Source organism: Pezoporus wallicus, unplaced genomic scaffold, assembly GCF_028554395.1.
Source record: "Pezoporus wallicus isolate ANWC-B61680 ecotype Strahan unplaced genomic scaffold, APGP_CSIRO_Pwel_v1 contig_8234, whole genome shotgun sequence".
NCBI lineage: Eukaryota > Metazoa > Chordata > Aves > Psittaciformes > Psittacidae > Pezoporus > Pezoporus wallicus.
The window spans coordinates 871,490-892,669 of record NW_026637703.1 but is presented as its reverse complement, the minus strand read 5'-3'; the positions used below and the strand labels follow the sequence as shown (position 1 = coordinate 892,669).

The following is a 21,180-nucleotide window of genomic DNA, read 5'->3' as shown; positions in this document are numbered from 1 at the left end:
GTGCCCACCATCCGCAGGGATGAGGAACAAGGGATGTACACCAGTGGCAAAGCACCAGCTCAGTAACATTTTGGATCTTGAAACCTGCAGCAGGAATATGAGGGGTTTGTGCCATGGCTGGACAAGCTCTGCAGGATGTAGAAGGAGGTTCCATTACGCTGCAATGAATTTGGGAAAATTTGAGCTGCTCATCCCTGCTTTTTTCTCCAGCCCTGTTGCAGAACACAGCCACCCCTTGGGCTTGAAACTGCAGTTTTGTGTCCTCAAAATCAAAGGCTCACCCAAAGTCGCAAAGAGCTGTGGGAAGAGGAATCCAACCAAGCCAAGAATGGGATCACTCAGGAAGCTTTGGCAGTTGTCTTCATCCAGCATCAACAAGAATTAACTTACTGTGCTAAGGAAGTACTCTAGAGGAAATGGTTGTGTTCCCATTTAAATGTCTCTTGTCAGTACTGAAGAGGAGATCCTGAATCTTGCACAGGGTCTTGGCTTCCTCTGAAGCTTGGGAAAAGCCTTGCTGATTTTAAAAGGCTGAAGATGTTTGTTACACGGGTCTGTGTCTTGGGGACATTGCAGTTATAAGCATATCGTATAGTGTCCTTTCATCCTGAGCCAGAAGTGATTTTGTGTATGATGCCCAGCTCTCTCCTCATTCCCTCCTACCTTTAAGCTTTGGCGCTTCTGCTGCAGTCACTGTATGCTCCCATCATCAGCAGCAGAAGGAAGAAGGCAGCTCCAGAGGACAACTTGGTGCTCCAAAGATCCATCTTGGATCCTGAGTGATAGAGGGAGCCTGGACCTGCACGCATGACCAGAGAGACTGCAGTCCTAAGAAACCTTGGGATGAGCATTTAAATCTTTAACAGCAACAAGGCCAAAACTTGGCCAAACTGAAATAAGCTGACTTTTTCCAGTATTTTTTCCGTGTGCAGCTGATGCCAGAGCACTCCTCTGTGCTGCCTGGACCAGGGGTGCAGATGAAGTCTCCAAAGACATCCTCTAAGCTCCCACACATCTGTAATGGTTCCAATTCTCAGATTGTGCTAGGCCTTTGTCATCCTTTTCTATGCTACTTCCTAGCAGACAATTCCCTTCTGCGACCCTCCAGGAAGCACACATAGAGCATATTTGCAGTCTGCCATAAAGATTCACTCTGCTTTACTTCTTAACAGCAACTGTGCAACAGGAAGACCAGAGGTTAACACAGATCCAAGAGCTGTTGCCAGGTGGCCAAGCAAGTAGTTTTGATAAGCTTATGGTCTCATTTGTGTTATTAACCATAGCCAAGACAATTATCTGTAATTTTTTTAGATTGTATTTTTCTTTATTCATTCTATTTTGCTTAATTTATGATTTTCAAAGACAAAGGCCAGTATTGCCAAAGGGATCTTTAGAACCAGGCACTAAATTCCCAGTGGGATCTGGTTGCCAGTGGTTTTCAGCCAGTGGTTTTTCGTAGCAGGGCTTCTGCATTTTACTTCAGATCTTTGTTTTTGCATCCAGGGACTCTGTGTCCACTGTGGTGGCAAAATGCTTCTATATGCTGGTATCACAAAGAGTTTTCAGTCCCTCTTTCCTATGAGCTCTCTTTTGGTTTGAGAGAAGCAAGTCTGTAATCACTTCAATCATTTTTGTGCCTTACCTTACAGTGTAAACCATGGGCTTAAAGTACCTGTAAGGCAGCCCTCTGAAAGGTGCTGCTTCCCTTTGCAGAAAGCTCAGTGCTTCTCACCATGAAAGAAAACCAGTTTCCGAGAGCTGAATTTGGTTCCACCACTCACAAGAGGTAGGGTTTTCCAGCCAGACAATCTTCTCTACTCCAGGTCATCCAGCAGCATCCTTCCCTCCTATTCTCATCCAATTTTCCACCAAAATAAAGCAAGTGTCAGTCTCCCCTTTATCATTGCCAGGTGTAACAAAGAGCAGAGAACAGGCTATTGGTAACTGCGTTTGCCTCACGTCACCAATTAGCCAAGGGGAAGAAGATGCAGGAAAGAAGCCAGTTTTGAGGCACGCTGCAGTGAGGCTTTTTTTTCACCAGTGCAATCGGAAATCTCATCAAAAACGAGTCAAATTAAAGAAAAACGAGAGAAAATAAAAGCAGAGAATTTAAAGAATTGTTTAAATTCAATGAAACCAACCGTGTCCTATATGTGATGTTGTCATGGATGGGGATTTTGCAAGGTTATTTACAAATTTATTGGGTTTTTTTGAGCAGCAGGTGCACAACATACAGACGGAGACATGGTTTTCGCATTGTATGTTGATTGGATGGCGTGATTCAGCAGGTAGATAAGGAAAATAAAGAACAAAACAGGAAACAAAAAGAGAAAATGAGTAATCAGGACAAGCAAAAAAGGAAACTCTGAAAATTTCACTGGAAAAGAAACTGTTGGACTTTTAGGGGGGTGTTATTTTGTGATAGTTATATAAATCAAAAAATGCTTCAAACCAAAACAGGTTCTGGATCCTAAAGGGTAACACAGATAGTGCAGTAGATATTTGCATTTCATTTTGTAATGCAAATTGGGAGGCAATTCACAAACACTCGTCAGGATGGTTTTTGTATTTCCAGGCATAGAAATAGATGTCAGTTTGCTATATGCCCATTCGGACACCTCCTCCTTGGTGCCTCCTGTTATACCTCAGTTACTGAGAGGGTAAAAAACTGACATACATGGTTTTGCCTAAGGAAATAAAAAAATATATATACATATTCCACGGCATTCACAAAGTAAATTACATATGACATGACTAGAAAATCAAAATAAAGAGTTAATCAACATGTCTTTTCCTTTTATCTTTACTTTTCAGTGGGTTAAAGTACCGATGTAGCACAGCTGGTGGAAGCAGAGGTGAGACTGCCCAGGTGAGCAGGTTCATTTACCTTATAGCTGGAAAATAGAGTCATGGAGAAAAGTGGTACTCCTGTAACTACGTGTGAGCCTGATCTCAAAGTTACACCCAGATAACATCTCCTCTCTGTAGGGAACCACAGTTGTGAATGCCCCATCCCTGGCAGTGTTCAAGGCCAGACTGGACGGGGCTTGGAGCAACCTGCTCTAGTGGAAGGTGTCTGTGTCCATGGCAGGGGGTTGGAATTAGATGATTTTAAGGTCCTTTCCAACCCAAACCAGGCTGGGATTGTATGATTCATGGGTGGTTGTTACAGGCACAGAAGCATCGAGTTTACATTGTGGGGGTCACCTGAGTGGGTGACCCCCACTTCTCAGCCTGAGTGGAGGGGGAACAATGGGTCTGAATGCTCAGGCAAGGAAGCTGCCACCCAGCTATCCCCATGGTTGCTTGCCAGCCAAAGAGAGGTTGGAGCTGAGGGAGGCAAAGGGAGAAGAGGGCATCCTCTGCTGTGGACAGAGCTCTGATCTGTTGCAAGCAAAGACCTGTTCTCCACTTTGTTTATTCTCAGCTCTGTAGAGCTCATACAGCTGCTGCACCCCTGATCATGGACTGAGACAGGAAGTTGATGAAGTGGGGTTCAACATTAGCTACTGTGTTTTGTGCAGAGTCAATCCTCATCCTGGGTACTCCTCTACCCTACCTGGAAATCTAATGGGCAAAGAGAGTTTGAGCACAGGCTATGGGATTGAAGACTTGAGGCCACACAAGTGATCTGTGCTTTGTGACTGAGGCACTCACGGGTTTGGTCCTGCCTTGGTCCCTGCTGTTTGCAAACAGTTTATTCACTGTCATTGCATCAGATTATCCAGCCCCTTCCTGCATTTTTTAATTGGTTCTAAATACCAGAAGTATGTAAGTGACTTAGGTGCATCTCTAGTTTAGCAAAACAGCAAGTTATACATTACAAAGATGGATTAAAGTGTAACTCCTCCAGAATATCCATGTATTGTGCCACTTCCAAGATGATAAAACAGTCCTGGATTTTCCCAGGCAACTTTGGGACCTCTTGGGTTTCCCCTGATGCACTGTGGGTCAGAATAACATGTGCTACAACCTATTGTGGAGCCAATAAAACAGAACCAGAGCAGAGTGCTGGACCCTTCTGCTGGCTTTCCATCCTATGTGCTCCAAGGGAAAACATGTGGAAAGGATATGTGATAGCTACATGAAAATGCTTAAGAAGGGGAAGATTTAGAGACGTCAATGGCCTGAGACAGAGGACCAAGAGGTCAGGGGCTGGAGTGGTACTGGGGGACATATGGATTTTATGTTTAAGACATGTTTGTGAGCAGCTTTGTATTGTACGGACTGCCAGGGAAAGCTGTTAAACCACATTAGAAAGTTCTCTCAAAGGTTTGACTTAACGGATCTAGTATTCCAAACCCAAAAGCCTCTCCATTACTACCTGGGAGGATAATGGAAAGGAGAATAGGTGGTTGGGAGCTTAACACTGCTGGAGTTTACTGACTGGTTTTAGAGGTAATTCATACTACTCTTCAAAGGCATCCCCAAATTGCTGCTGCCTTTGATGTTGGAAACCAGAGACATTACTGCCAAGCAGAGAACAGGCAACACTGATCCTGCTCTGTGCCTGCTGAGTAGCTGTACAAAGCAGGATTTTAACAAGAAGCATGTGGGCTTGGTGTTATGAAGGAGACATCTTCCTAGAGAAGATACCAATCTCTGAGAGACCACAGGCTCCCTTACCACGTGTGAGTTGGTTGTGATGCTTCTTCCCAGTCAAAGGAGGGGTGGAAGAGAAGCATCAGTCTCTGTTTGTAGATGACTTGCAAAGGTTTTCACTGAGTTTCAAACCAAGGCAAAAGTTTGGGGACCTGAGACTGGCAAGCAAGTGTGTCCCATGAAAGGGAGTGGGAAAAAGCATCAATGCAAGGATTCTAAGCACTCAAAGAAGTGGTAGTTAAACCTTGTGTTTGATCTGAGTCACTTTACCCTGGCTGTAAGCTGTGCATTGAGAGCAAAAGGTAATCCAAAACCTACACAATAGGATTCACCAACCATTAAATGAGAACCTTTCGTGTGGGGAGCAAAACTGGGGTTTTTCGTGCTTTTTTTTTACCAAAGAAGTTAGATTATAGTGCATTTTGTTAGAATCAGTAACGTGGTCTTCACCACCAGCTGAATGTCCTGTAAAGAAGTCTGGGAGCATAGTTCTCAGCACACACAAAACAGATCAATAAGCAAATCCCAGGGACTGAGAAAAAAAAACATTAGGGTAAAGTTCAAATTCATCACATAGAGATACAGCATCCTCAGCTAAAACATGCACTGGGAGAGGAGAGGAGCAATTCATAGAATGGGTAGTACCAGGTTGTCAAGGCTTGAGTGAGACATTTGCTGCCAGCATGGAAAAATCCTCTTGAATTTAACGTCTAGTTTGTACAGCTCCTGTCATCTACAGGTCACATTAGCAGGGCGACAGCAGGGCTGGCCAACAAACCCTCTGGTGAAGTTGTTTGAATCATCGCCTCACAAAGCTTTTGTGCACAGAACAGAAATGCACCAAACGCACAATCCAGGCTGATGAGTTTCTGCCTGTTTCTATGTTCCTGTCACCCCTCCCCTTCTCGCTCCTCTTATCGCCTTCATTCGGCCTTGTGACCAAGATTGGGTAGGAGCCCCAAGGGGACAGACGTGTCTGTGTGCCCCACAAAGCACCTCACGCTATAAACCAGCAGTCTTCAACAGAATCCTTTTGATCTCTTCCCTCTATTAAATTCAACAGGATTTTTCCATTAATAGGCAAAAAAGGCTCGGGGTTAGAGTCATTTGCTAAACAAGAAAGAAAGGTTGCTTTCTGGCAGGGTCACTAGCACTGTCGTGCTCATCAGAGCTTTTTGCATGAGAGTCTTTGGGGCTGTGCTCATCTCCATGGAAAGAGTAGAGCTAATGGAACCCGGCTGCCAGGCCAGCCAAGGACATCTTGAGTCCCAGAGGCAGCTCTAGGGAATAAGGCTGGTAGGGAGAAGGTGCAATGTCTTGACAGGGTACAGCTTGGTTTGAAAATGAAGCAAATTGAGCAAAGTGTACTTACCGCAATCTCTGTTACTAAAATATCAGTAATACTTCCCAGCACTGTTACAAAATCAAAGACATTCCAGGCATCCCGGAAATAATTCTGTCAAATGAAAACACAAAGGGGATAGAGGGGATCCAGGGGTTATTTTTCTCTTTGCAACACAGGGCGCCGGGGGGGGGGGGGGGGGGGGGGGTGTTAAATACACAAATACACATCATGAAATACAAGCATTTCACGTAGAGAGGAATCAGTTGAAAGTAAACGAGGAAGGCACATACCAGCACACCAAAGGCAATGATCTTCAGCACACATTCCATTGAAAACATGGATGTAAACACAATATTCAGGCATTTCAACATTTCTTCGTATGCTTCTGGAGCATCATAGAACTAAACCAGGATGGAAGAAAGGCTGTTACTGGAGGATCACAGAATAAAAGCTTCCCTGATGACCTGTCTGACTGCAAGACTCCTGCTCATTTTAGTGCCAGATCTTGTGCTCACTTTAAGCAAGACTTGGGGATACAACACAGTTACTCATGCCACTCCAGAAGCGTACTGTTGCCTCCATGCTATCCTAATGGGGCAGCTGGAGAGAGCCCCAGGACTGGAGGACTGTTGCTGGCATACATCTCCCTGTAGAGCACAACAGGGAGCAGGGTGATAAAGGGCATTTTCAAAACCAGAGGACAAGTGCAGAGCTCTGTTGTGTTCCAGAAGACTCCGAGAATATGGTGACCCCTTGACTGTGAAGATACTCTAAGCTAGACAAGAGGTAGGAGGGGTGATCATCCACAATATCCAGCCACCTGCATCTCTCCCTCGCAAGCACCGTGGATCATATCCGAGAAGCCTCACACTGCTGCAAATGGCAGTCATTTCCCTGGCATGGCTGGATTTTGAGCATCCTCAAGTGGCCCTGCTCTGCAGCAGGAAGCCCAGGTTGAGCTGGGAGCTCAGGACCAGCAGATCCCAGTTCCCATCCCACTGGCCACATACTGAAGGGGCTATGAGCCAAAACAGTGGTGAGTGGCAGAATCCCATTCTTAATATCTCATCACAACTAAACCACCTCCCTTTGGGGACCGAGGCACATGACCACAAGGCATCTGAAAACGGCACCAAGCAAATGAGAAGGGGTAGTTGTTCCTGCTGATCACCCCCTCTTAGATCAAGAGTACAAAGCCTCTCCAGCAAACACCACATTCACTCACCCAGAATTCCAAAGATACAGTAAAAGCCCACTAACCTTCATCATGAGGACAATGGTATTGAGTGCAATCATGACCATGATAAAATACTCAAAGGGAGGGGACACCACAAATTTCCACATCTTGTATTGAAAAGATTGCTTGTTCTGAGGCATGTAGCGGGTCAGTGGCTTGGCACTTATGGCGAAGTCTATGCAGGCCCTCTACAAAACAAAAAGGGGATGAAAAGAATACAGAAAAGGGCTGGCAGCCTCCATCTGTCGAGATAACCAGATTGGGAGATTGAGCAGAGCATTTAGTGGAGGATGGTATTTCTAAGCATTTCTCACGCATGATGTGAGTACTGATGACTACTGTAAAATGCAGCCCAAGATGCTCAGATAGTGATAACTTTTGGCCATTTGCTAAAATATTAAACCCCCAAACACCCCTATGGTCCTCTGCAATCCTAGGAGGCAGTTTTCCATCACAACCCAGCTCCTGGTAGGTCCTACTTTGAGGAAGGAGTTTTAGATGCACAGGCTCACTTCAGAAAACACTTCCAGTTCCTCCTGATGTGTAATTGTAGAAAGCAGAGGGTTGGTAAAGATGTTATTTGTGCTTAAAACTATTGGGAAACTCAGGTATGTTCTCACACACAGCAAAACCTCTGCAGTTAATAATGTTTCATTGAATGTGAACTGAACTCTACCAGCAAATTATCCAACAAATATCACTGTGAACTCTCAAAGATCCCCCTTAGTTGCCTATTTCTGTTCACACGATTATAAGCATAACACTAGTTAAAAACTGATTTCTGCCCACAAGAACTTTTAATTCTGGAGTATTTTCTCAGCTTGGATTAGGTAATAATTCATAAGTTACTGCAAAAATACTTTCTACTCAGTTTAAGAATAACATGGCTAAAAAATCCTCTAAATGTTTTGCTTTATTTTGGACGTATAGACAAACAATGCACTAAATAACAACTGATTAATAAGTCATCTCTTTTCATCAACAGTCAGGTACGAGTTTCAAAATGAATGAAAAGAGATGGGTTTTTGTACAACAGGTCATTGAAGCTGCGGGACCCCAGACAAAGGATGTTGCAGATGCTAAACATCTGCATGGGCTCAGGAGGAAACTGGATACATTCATAAAAGAAAGATAGACTGAAGAAATCCATGTCCAACTCGGGATGCTCCTGAGCCTTGTATGTGCTTGCCCTGGTCTTACAGTCTTCTCAAGGCACCTGCTTTTGGCTGCTCTTAGGCCATCATGTCAGCCAGGCACTAAAGAGCCTGGTGAGAGGAGCTTTCCTTTAGGAGTTGTAGCAACCATAGTTCGGTTTGATTTCTGATGACTGGCTTCTAAAAGGCCAAAGATTTATTTCCTTTCACACCTACATACTTGGGCTAACGTGCAAGTCTACCTTCACTGTGAAGCAGAGGTGTGGTTCACAGGGACGTGTGACAGTGCTTGCTGATGTGAGGCACTGGGGACTCTCCTTGGTTTTGTGCAGAAGCTGAAACAGTCTGTATTTGGTCTGTATACCACACACCTTCAGATAATGACTGCTCTAAAGCCCCTTAAGGCATGGGAGGGATGAGGAGTGGGTTTGCACTAGGATCGAGGTGCTGTGAGCCCCCAGATTCAGAAGACACGGGTACCTCGTTTTTCTCAAGGCTGCACTCTGACATCACTTTATCTCCTTGCTCTTGGAAGGTGATGATGATTAACGCCACAAAGATGTTCACAAAGAAAAAAGGGAAGACAACAAAATACACCACGTAAAAGATAGACATTTCCATTCGGTAGCCAGGGCTGGGGCCCTGTTCCTCGTAGGTGGCATCCACCGAGTGCTTCAGCACACTGCAATCAAGCGCACAGAGAGAAGAAAAGTCAATGGAATCAGTGTGAAGCACCAATGACACCCTGATAGCCACTCACTGGCCTTCAGTTGTGCAAAGGGTATTCTCCATATTCTCAGGTCAAACTCATTCCCATTGTTATAGCTGGGAAGAAGTTGTCCTTGAGGATATTTTTAGGGAAACCCTTTCTGTTTTCACCATTCTATCAGAATGATGGAGATTTGCTATGTACAGATCCACTTATCCCCGTGGCCAAGGGGAGAGGATACAGTTAGATCTGGCTTCTCTTTTCAGATCAACAGGGATGAAAAGTAAGGGTGGGAAAAGAAATGCAGTGATGATCTCCAAGTAGGGAACACACTGAGGGACTGGAAAAGGAAGACTGGTGCTGTGTGCTTTATTCTTTATCTTATGAAACAGTTGAACATGAAGGACAGGAAAGTCCTGCCATGGAAAACCTGACCATGATCTGTACTCTATGTATCACAGCAGAAAAGTGTGCCAAAATAAAGTCATATGCTGAACAGTAAATGTAACGTTGGGACTGTCATACCCAGCATACTTTCAGCATAGGTCACAATACTTTTTCCCCCTCTTTTTCTTACATTTCCATTATCAGTTGGTACACTTGAGGAAAGCGTGCAAGTCCAAAACACTGGAGCAAGCAAGCTACTAAGTACTGAATACCACTTATGCATCCTTGTGCAAGCTCAGAGGAATGGCAAGGAAAGCACAGAGCCCTGCTGCTGATTCACCCAGTAATCACACAAGGGGAAATAAAAGCTTAGCTGGGAAAAGACTGTTCTTATCACACAGGTCACTGCTGCTTACATGTCCCTCAGAGCTGTGGAAAGATACCATTACCTCCATGATCACTGACCCTGGAGCCATGTGTACTCACGTCGGCCACCCTTCTCCTGTGGAGACAGTGAAGAGCGTGAGCAGAGCCCAGAGCACGTTGTCATAGTGGAACTCATATTTTTTCCATTCCCTGGGCTGTGCCTCCACCTCATTTTTTTCATAATCGAGGTACTGACCCCTAGGAAAAAGCAGCAATTCAGACTGAGAGAATTAAACCAAATCAGCCTCTTCATCTGAGTCACAGAGCATCATGGAAAAGCCCCAGGATCAGAGTCCGACTGTGCTATGTATTAAAGACAAATAAAAAGACAGCCCCTAGGTTTGTAACAGAAGTAAAGGGCATGTTCAAGGCATTTTGAGCCACAGGAACTGGACTAGGGTCTGAAAATGAATGAAATAGTAATCAGGGCATTTATTCATTAAGCAAAGCCAGCAATTAAGAGCATGCTGACAACAAATTGTCTGACCCACAGAAAACTGTGCTGCTCGCTAGGCAAATGTCTCTGGTTCCTATTCTGGATTGGATCTGTCCTTATGGTCTAAGGATCCTGGCATCTGCAGAGTTCCCCTCCAGCCTACAACATACATTTTTCAGTAATTTCACATTTCTCTCTGTAATTTCACATTCCTTTCTGTAATGTATTCATATGCCATATTGCAAGCCAGAGCTGCAGCAACAGTCTCCACAGCTATTGCATACATGGATGTGGTTCCACTAGGGATGTGCCCTGCACTTGTCAGGCAGCAGAGGAGGGGTAACGAAGGCAGACATGGGCAGTGCTGAGGATGTGGTTTGGGCGCCAGTTAAAAAAGCAAGTTAGAAAGAAGCATGTTGTGGTAATACACTGTGACAGTCTGCTGCAAAGGACAAAACAGGACAGGGCTTTTAAGATATTCAAGCACCGTCTCCTTTTCCAGCTAATTAAGAGCTCTAACTTCCTACCAACTCACTTCTGATTATTTATTCATTCTGCTTTTCTAATTCATATGAGCCCAAAGAATCAAGGCAGAAGGTAGAAAGGAGTCACTCCACCCCTTCAAAAACTCCTTAGCTTGAAATCACACCTAGCCCTCACTGGGGAAGCATCCTGCTCCCCTGCATCATTAAGCATCTGCTAGATCAGAGCCAAGAATGATGCAGCTGTTAAAACAACAAAAAGAAGAATTCACCCCTAGGGTAATTGTGCTGAAGCATTGCTCTTACTTACAGGAGACTCATCAAGCTCAGCAGATACGCAGCTGAAGCTTTGGGGCAGTCAGGGAGCTGCTGCTGCCAAAGCAAAATGGGGATACCCCCTGCAGACCATGCCCCCAGCCATACCTGCAGTCCTTCTCCAGCTCCTTTGACTCATCAGTGCAGTAGAAGAACCTGCCTTTGAAGAGCTGCACGGCAATGACAGCAAAAATGAACATGAAGAGCATGTAAACGATGAGGATATTGAGGACATTCTTCAGGGAATTCACCACGCAGTCAAAGACAGCCTGGGGATGGAGGAGAACAAGGTTAAGGGGTTGAAAAGAAGGAAAAGTGCATCTAATACCTGGGCATCTGGCATCTAATTGCACCCAGGGGTAATGACCCAACCTACAACCCATGGGTGTCTTTATGGACTTGCACACCAAGTGTTTGACCAAGAGTCATTCTCCAGCTGTGAGAAATAACACCACAAGCTTCCTACATCTCCTGCTTTCTGCGTGAGTTTGACTGTGCCACTCAATTGCCTGGTGCTGCCCATAAAGTTTAATGGCAATTGCAGCTCATTGAGTTGCATTAGTCTTAAGCAAAAGTGCCCCATCCCTGGCAGTGTTCAAGGCCAGGTTGGACACAGGGGCTTGGAGCAAGCTGCTCCAGTGGAAGGTGTCCCTGCCTGTGGCAGGGGTTGGAGATGGAGGAGCTTTAAGGTCCCTTCCAACCAAAACTAGGAAAGTCATAGAATGGAACTGATTCTATGGAAGTCATAGAATCAGTCTATTATGAAATATAAAATACACTTCAGTTTAATTTACTCCCAGTTACCAAACACATTAAACCTGATCAAAGATGTTACTTGTTGACCGCTATTTGAACAGTTGAATAATAAGGACAATATACCAGATACAAACCGAATCCTTCGAATAATATTTCTCGTATGAACTGTCTTTCAAAACAAAGTGACTAATGCAGTCAGCATAAGTCACTTCTGAACGCCCTGCAAAGAACTTCTCAAATACCTTTATGCTGTGGTTATTTGTCACTGATTCACTGTCATTTGCAGTTTAATTTTAGTCTGAGATGTTTGCCATAATAATAGAAACGGAGCAGTTTTACTGCCCGAGCATGGGGTTTGTACAATACTGCTCCTGTCTCTCTGAATGGAAGTGAGTAATTCACAGAATTGCATTCCTAATGCAACCCAAAAATCCTGATTTAAAACACTGGAAATATCTCTAAATCTCCCCATTAATCTTCTTGATTATTGCACACAAGACCGTGTTCAGAAAAAAAATGAATTACAGAATTGTGAAAACTTTTAGTCATAGAAATGTCTAGGTTGGAAAAGCCCTTTAAGCTCATCCAGTCCAACCGTTCCCAGCACTGCCAAGGAAGGAATTGTTCCTCAGCTCCATCTAAACCTGCCCTGGGGCAGCTTGAGGCCGTTTCCTCTTGTCCCATCCCTTGTTCCTTGGGAGCAGAGCCCAGCCCCTCCTGGCTCCATCCTCCTGTCAGGCACTTGTAGGCAGCCATCAGGTCCCCCCTGAGCCTTCTCTTCTCCACACTGAACCCCCCAGGTCCCTCAGCCCTTCCCCATCACACTTGTGCTTCAGGCCCTGCACCAGCTCCATTGCCCTTCTCTGGCCCTGCTCCAGCACCTCAATGTCTCTCTTGTAGTGAAGGGCCCAGAACTGAACACGGTTCAGTTCACAAACCTTATAAATATGACTTCTGCTTCACATAAAGAGTTTTGAATGCTTCTCTAGAAGTGGTACTATTACTCTGTAAAATGGCTTGAAAATAAGGAAGAAGTTCAATAAAAAACATTCAGCACCCTGAGCTACTGTTCACTGGTTTATGACCTAAAAGCTGTACATTTCAAACTTCTAAACAGCTAAAGACCATTGTTCAGCATTACGCTTCCTTATCTATTGAGGTAAATATAGTATGCATAAATCCACATAAAATCAGAATTATTTAAATGTGAATTTTGGGTAAGGACAAAAGTAAATCTATAGAATCAGCTGATCCTGATTTTTATGTGCCACTATGCAGCACCAGGATTTGTCAGACATAGCTTCACCTTTGCAAATGCACCCACTGCTTTTTTCCTTGTCTCTCACAGAAAAGAGCATGCAAGCAGTGATGCCGCATGAAGATGTTCTATGGTAGGTATTCAAGAGTTGCAGAAATTGAATTGAATCTTGTAGCTCCTTCCATTCTCTGCTTCCAGGGGCTGGCTGTACCTCAAAGCGTTTGTGAAATGGTGTTGAATAAGTAACCATTACTTTAATCTTACTGTATAACACAGTATCCTAGAGATGAAAGGGTACTGCTGCAAAACCCTGTGTTATATATCCTTTAACAGAAAAGATGAACAGAGTTAAGCCCTCATACAGCAATGACACTTCTCTTTAGACTGACTGTGGAATATCTTGCGATGTTAATGTGAAGTTCTCTAGGGAAAGCCAAACACTCCAAAATTCATTTTCTCCTGTATCATTTCTAGCATCACACTCACGAACTGTAATTTAATTTATTTGCTTTTTTTCCTTTTTCCTTTTTTAGATGTTTGATTTTAATGTGGGTTCACAATAATTCATAACATTGCACACAGTGTTTGCAAAAGAAACAAGTGTTTGACATTTGCTAAACATCTGCATGGTTATTTTTATAAATCTGGCAAAGAGATTAATTGCAATGAAATAAAAGGAACAGAAATAACTTGGAATAAGTTTAGTCCATCAGCTTCCGCTCAGCTCGGTTGTAAACCTCCAGAGAAGGAAAGATTTGTGGTTATTCTCTAACCTTTAGTTTTGGCAGCCGTTTAATGGTCTTCAGCGGTCTTAGGACTCGCAGAACTCGCAGTGACTTGATCGTGTTGATGTCCTTGCCTTTGGTTCCTCTGCAAGGGATAAGAGGCACAAGAACAACAGAGGGAATAGTTTGGTCCTCAGGTCATTAACTACAGCATCTATACGTTCCGTGTGGTTTTGGTTGTGGAATTGATTTGGTTTGGGGGGGTTTTGCAGGTGTTGGTTGCTGTCCCCACCACAAATGCAGACTGTCCTAGTGAGGACTGCAGATGAACGCCCACTTGAGGTGTGTTCATCACTTCACAGGCGGAAGGCTGTGGGCAGGACATGGCCCCTGCAGCATTCAGCCATACGTGCTCTCCATCTTTCACTCCCTTCCCAGCTACTCACCGAACATCACCCAGGAGCTGGTCACCTTCCTGCCCCAAATTCCCACCCAGTCAATGGGCAGAGCCAGGGCAGCAGCAACCCTTGGCTGCAGCCACCAGGAGAAGAGGCTCAGTGCACCCATCCCAGCCCCAGGCAGGAGAAGGGGGAAAGTCACACTTGGCTCTCCTGCCTCCCAGGCACCTGGGTGAGGCAGGAGGGTGTTCCTCTGTGTCCTTCTGGGGACGCTGTGTCTAGACAAGCAGAGACCAGAGGGAAGTGGAGACTTCATGGTGAGGGACAGAGCTCTCCTGGGGACCAGAGCTGCCCCATGCTCATACTCTCATACTCGAGTCTCTCTTAGAAGACATGCTACCAAACCCATGCGGGAACATGTAATATGACAGCAATATTACATGCCTGGAACAGTGCTAGGGAACTTCCCACTTACACATGCAGGTGCTGTAAGTCACATTTTGGTTTTAGGTTTTGTTAAACATGAGTGCAAGACTTGAGACCACTCCTGTTGTTAACCAGTAAGAGGTTTTAAGGGGAAGGACAGAGTTCCTTTCCTCATGCACTTCCAAGGTAAAATAAAAAAGACACGGTTATATCTCCTTCCAACCCAACAGCAAAACAATGACATTCCCCTTCATTTCTTATGGAGTGAAAAATGGGATGAAAATCTTTAACAGAGTTTTAATCATGACTAGAGGTTTGGGTCTGAGACTGTATTGAGGTAACACAGGTGTGAATGAGTAACACGTGGAATAGATGCTGATATACCTATTCTATGCTCTTCCAATTTTCTAAACATTCCTCTTCTCCAACTGCAAAGCAGTAGAAATCCAAGTAACCCAAGATACCCACAAGAGGTGCACCAGGTAGTGGACCACAAAGCTTCCCCCACCCTGCTAGCACCCAGCCCTGTGCATGATGCAAAGGGATAAGCACCAAGAGTGGAAGAAACCATCTATTTCTATGGCTGGCTGACCTTTCTCAGCCCTGGAAGGTGCCCTTTTGCAGTCTATCTACTACTAAAAGACTAATAACTCAGTGCTAATACTGTGCTACTCAAAACTTGCCCTGGATCTGAACCTGCAACCTAGAAACACACATTCTTGCCTCCAACCTGGTCTCTTTCTCCAATTGCCAGTCACTGCACTTGACCTGAAATGCAATAAGCAGTGAAACACAAGGAATTTTTGGAGGGCCCTGGGCTGCATCCCCATGACTTATATACGGAACACAAGCTGCCTTTGCACGTGATTTAATAGGAATAGAGGGTAGGGGAAACAGGGTGGAGATTTACCTCTCTTCTCCCTGTCTCACCTTTCAGGGCTGCTTTAGAACCATTTCAGTCATGCCTGACTGCTGGCACAGCTGTAAATCCAGGTGATTGAGCTGATACTCATGGAGTTACAGGACTGATTTTATGCCACAAAGTACCTATTATATATTTAAAAGAAATCATTTTTCATTCTTATTACAAACATTTTAATCTGACTGAGATGCAGCAGACACTGCAAACACAGCTTTTCCTGGCTTCCTCTTCAGGTTTCAGCACTAATGAAGATCTGGCCCATGTTTGGCTTTGTCAACTTGCTTTCAAGCAGCTCCTAGCAAGCAATGATTCTGCACGGGCACTGCAGCCACCTCCTTGTCACCACAGCCTCCAGCTGAGCTGCCCAAACTGGAGCTCACCTACTCCTCAGGCAGCTGTGTCAGATCCTCAGCAATACCCTGGCTGCAAAACCATCTGTTCAGCCTCTCGAGAAGGACATTTGGTGGCAGGAGGGAAGGAGAAGGGGAAATAGGTAACCAGGAAGGAGATACCACCTAGCACGGCCAGCCAGCCTGTGCCCATGGCTGATGGTCACCCAGCACATGTCCATCAGTCTGGCTGCCCCTCCTGGTCCCTTCACTCTCTGGAAGGCCAAGGAAATTTCTTGGGTTTCTCCATGCTCCCCAGCCATTTGGAGTTCAACTACATGAGGAAGCCAGGGGAGAGAGAGTGAAGAGGTGGGAACTAAGAGAAGTAGTGGTGAGAGGAGAGTGAAGGGTTAAGGGACATGTGGTTGGGGCAGCAGGAGAAAAAAAAAGAGGTGGGATACATTGGCCCAGAGCTGTATTCAATTCTTGATCATTTGTGGCCGTGTTTCTGGTTTGCAGGTTAACACACAGAGCCCCAGCTTAGCAGCACAGCACTGGCAGGTAGCAAGTGAACTAGTAAACCTCAAGAGTCATCACCTGGGTTCAAACAGAACCACAGAATATTTTGCATGTTGTCTTCCAGTGCTCCTGATTCCAGGAAACCTAAACACCTATCTTCTATACTGACATGCATCTGTGCTAAGTAACAACTGTACTAGTAAGGGCTCCTGGAAAGGAAGTTCAAGACAAGAACAGAGACACTTCTTGGCTCTGAAGGAGCAAGCTCAAGTCTCACAGGCTTGGCTCCAAGCCTGAAGCAACAACCTCTGTGGGCTTAATATATCTAGGAAGGATAAACAGACCCACTGGGGACTAATGAAGAGGTGGGACAGAGCGGGACAGAGCAAATCCTCCCTCCTGGGTCTATGAGAGAAGCTGTTTTTCCTTCACAAGGGGATGCATGTGGGTGACTGCACTGAGCCTGGAGGTAAACAGCAGACAGCTCCGGTTTTCCTAAATTCCTTCTGCCCGAATGAAGGTCATGAGGAAGGGTTGATTTATTGGGTTTTTCCCCCTTTCAGGCACCTAAGCAAATAAAGAACACAACCAGTTAAATGTTAACAGGATTTATGATCTCAGTCACATGTTGATCCTGAGAAATCATTCTGATTTCTTGCCACAGCGAGATTCCTCTATAGCAGAACCTAACAGTGAGGTTTCTTTTATAGGACTGGCACTCTGAACTGTAGTGATGCAAATTGCATTTTAATTAAACGGATCTTCTGCAGCTACTCGAACCTATCAAATAAAACCTTAAGGGTTGTTTTCAGTGTTTTTAAGAACCCTTCTACCAATACTGATTTATACACCGCTCTAAGACAAAGCCAGGTGTCCCACAAAATAAAAGGTCCAGATGGAGCTAGGATTCAGTTAAAGGGTGTATTCAAGCACACCTTTAACCAGAATATTTCTCACAACAGAAATACGTTGCTCTGAAAGGAACAAGATCTTAGATGACTGCAGAATAATAACTGCAAAATTCAGAAGAGCCTCAGAAGAGATAAAGACAGCAAAGAGGAACCCAGTGGCTTAAAACAAGAGAACACCACAGGAAATAAATTGCATTAGGCCTGTTCTGGTTTTGGAGGGGGCAATTTGCTGCTATTTAAAACATTAAAAATATTTTAAAAGAGCTTGACACAGCCTTTTTTTTTTCCTTTAATAAATAAAAGATCCTTTCAAAAATTAATAGCTCTTTAAAATGGAAGCTTCTTGTTTCTGTTGCTCCTGTCAGCACCTCTGATTTCACGTGACATGGGTGTCACAGACTCATGCCATCAACTATTCAGAGTCAGGTATAGTCACAACCTTGTGCAATTGCCTGAGATCCCCAGGGCAGAACATGAATTCATAGAATGGTTTGGGTTGGAAGAAATCTTCAAAGCTCATCTATTCCAACCCACTGCAATGAGCAGAGATATCTTCAACTAGATCAGGTTGCTCAGAACCACATCCAGCCTGGCCTTGAATGTCTCCAGGGATGGAGCATCCACCACCTTTCTGGGCAACCTGTTTTAGTTAAAACCACCACCCCTTGTCCTACTGCAACAGGCCCTGATAAAAAGCCTCTCCCCATCTTTCTTATAAGCCCCTTTTAAGTGCTGAGAGGGCACAATAAGGTCTCCCCAGAGTTCTCCAGGCTGAACAATCCCAACTCTCAGCCTTAACTTCTTCCACCAAAGACTAAATGAGGTCACACAACTCTGCCCAAGCACAAAGCCACCCTCTTCCAGGGTCTAAATGATCTGGTTTCCTAGATGGAATAAAGAAACAAGTGCCTGGTTTCCTGGTCCACATCCTCATGCCCATCTCTGCCTTATCTGTTACAAAGGAGCCAACCCAGCTCCTGTCCTGCTTGGAACCACAGCATGAGAAGACGCAGCTCCTCCTCCTCTTCAATCCCCAAAGCAAATCTGTGCTGTACTGCACCAACACCACCACTTCCACCTCCTTTCAGATGGTTAAACCCAACTTTTGTTACCTCCCCCTTTACAAATTGCCCCTGCCAACCTCTCAAAAAGCTCTCTGTGCTCTGTTTTCACGTCAAAGACTATTCACCAATGTCAGAGGATGACAGCCTGAATCCCAGCTGAGTCACACTGCCCAGATTGCACAAAATTAGTTCTGAAGCTTCTAGCACTGTTAATACAGTTTAGAGAAGGAGACTTCTAAGAATAAAATTGCTTCTTTCAACCTCATTATTAGGATTTTCCTGAATTGCAAGCTCCCATACTAACAATGCACCCACTAAGCCATCCCCTCAAATCTTTTCTGTTCAATATATCTGCTTATCATGGTTTCTGACTCTCTGGTCTAATTTGCTTTCTAGTCTGCTTCTATCCTCTGCTTCAGGAAAATTAGGATGAATGTGGTTTGTTAAGGGGAAATACATTTCACTGAATAATGAGTAATAAAGGCACAAAGGAGTCGATGCAATGGGTGTAACATGGTTCGTTTCCACAGTGGCAAGTGTGTGTACACACGGTTGACAGGCATAACAGTGCAGCAAGAGACAGGAATAACATATTACCCCATGAAACTCCTAGAGAGAGATTCCAGCAAGAAGAAGACAAAGAAAGAGCAGAGTCAATGACAAACAGAAAGGTAAAGCTATACAGTGCCCCCCATGCACATAGAGATATGGGCTGCCAGATATTCCCATCCCCTGTCCCACACCCACCAACTCCACCTTCATAAAAACAAGCAAGGAGGCAGCAAGTTGGTTGTACAGGATATTGCCACACATCCTCCATGGTGCATCAGCCCTTTATCTGACAAGACAGGGCGAGAATCTACCTCCCTCCTCCTGACACTCTGGGGGACAATAACCTTGGTTGTTTGGCAAATGCTGCTTGCTTTTCCAAAGAGCTGTGTGAGATTCTGTGCAGCTCAGCCCTCTCTTTCTGTGGTGGAAAATGTAAAAACGCAGTCTCTTTTGACTATTCATCAGCTGTTTCTATTGAACAAATACAGTTTACACCTGAGGCTGACAAATTTTGATGCCAAATTTGCTAGCTTGCTTTAAGCTCCTCTAATTCTACTTCCCTAAAGACCAAAACATGTCTGTATGTTTGTGGCATGTTTAGAAAAAGAAGGGAATTTCTGTTTGAAACACATTGTTAAATAGAAGACATTATTTTATTATCATCATCATTGGTATTACTGATGTTTCTAGCATCTCACTGGGGGCCTTATTTTAAAGTGTATTTACTGCTTTGAAGTACAGTCAAGCACAGAAGAGCTTCTAAACAGCTCCAGGCACAAAGCAGACTGATAGCTGCTTTGAGAGACTGAGATGGATTTTATGAACCTTGCAGCAACCACTGATACTGTCTCATACTGCCTAAACAAATAGTCTCTTGCAATATTCCAGATGGATGCATTTCCAGATGGAAGCTTTCAGGAAGCTGTTTTCCTGCTTTTTCAGTGACATGTCTATTCAGGAAGAAGTAGATTCGTATCACCTTCACTGGACACCAAGGAGGTCAAGAACATGCATGAATTAAATCCCACCCACTGAGTGGCAATCAGGTATTCTTGCAAACAACCTGGTAACAGCCACATGAAATACATTTTTACAGTGACACTGATGCTGAGTGACAGGCCTGGAGTGTTTGCTAGGAAAAAAACTACTAATAAAATGGGGAAGATTACTCAGATTGCTCTCCAAAAGCTCTTTTTCAGGATTATCCAACTTCAGCAGGCTTGGCGCATCCGCCTGGTTTAACCAAACCATGCAGTTGAGCTAAGGAGGTGACTATCTATTTTCATCTGAGCAGTTTGAGACTTGATAGTGTTCATAACTGGACTGGGGGGAACAGACAGCAAATCATCTCCCATGAGTGACTGGATTCCTGCTCACAGGTTAGAGCAGAGACACTGCAGTGCTCTCAGAACTGGATGTCAGCATTCCCTGCCTGAAGAAACATGGGCATGTAGAAGAGGTTACAGCCATAATAAAAACCACAGAAGTAATTCAGATTTCCCCAGGTCTCAGAAATAAGTTTGACTCACTTTAATCGGGGACACAATAAAGAGGCAGGCAGATTTAATGCATTGGCTTTCTGCAAATCCCTGCTCAATGCTTACTCAAAGAGCATGTAAAACAGAAGCAGCTAGGGGCAAACTATTATGAAGCACAGTTGGGGATGTAACAAGTAATTTATTTAGAGGCTGATGAGGTGCTGGTAGATATTCATGGCCAATGCAAGCAATAGAAAACCTAAGCACAAAAAGACTCAGAAAGATTAAAAATTACTTTTTTTAATCCATAACTTGTCTCTAAGAAAGCCTTGTTCAAAAAGAAGATGTTTTAAAGGCAAAGCCTGCTGTCTGTTCTCACAGCACATGGAGTTGCTCTGAAAGGCTCACAAAATGCCTCATCTCCCAGTCTGTCTTGTAAGTTTGAATTCTTAATGGAAAAGGGAAATTCTCAGTGAATGACGGACTTGGGTAATATTGTTCTGCAAACTAATACTTGTGTCTAATTCTACTGTTCTTTTCTACCCCTCTTCAATTTAGAGGAGCTCTGTAAATTTGCTATACTTCTTTTAGTAAGTTTTTGCTTGACTCAGTCTGACCACATCCACTTGTGAAAGATGTTGTGTTAATAAAACTCATGCGCAGGGAAACCAAGCTACACACATATCTGGTCCATCTTAGAAAGCAGCCTTGTTTGGGATGTCAAATTGGAGGTAAGCAAGGCATTCACC

General features: G+C 44.3%; 1 protein-coding gene across 13 annotated transcripts in view; it reads right to left on the bottom strand.

Moving 5' to 3' along the window:
• The window catches only part of CACNA1B (calcium voltage-gated channel subunit alpha1 B), a 297,887-nt gene that overhangs the window by 48,118 nt on the left and 228,589 nt on the right, over positions 1-21,180 (bottom strand). For all 13 annotated transcript variants that reach the window (XM_057407342.1, XM_057407353.1, XM_057407354.1 and 10 more), the window contains 7 exons: positions 13,881-13,977; positions 11,202-11,362; positions 9,921-10,058; positions 8,819-9,020; positions 7,208-7,372; positions 6,238-6,348; positions 5,975-6,058 (listed from right to left, as the gene is read on the bottom strand). In XM_057407342.1, coding sequence (XP_057263325.1) covers positions 5,975-6,058; positions 6,238-6,348; positions 7,208-7,372; positions 8,819-9,020; positions 9,921-10,058; positions 11,202-11,362; positions 13,881-13,977 — 958 coding nt within the window. The remainder of the gene's footprint in view (positions 1-5,974; positions 6,059-6,237; positions 6,349-7,207; positions 7,373-8,818; positions 9,021-9,920; positions 10,059-11,201; positions 11,363-13,880; positions 13,978-21,180) is intronic.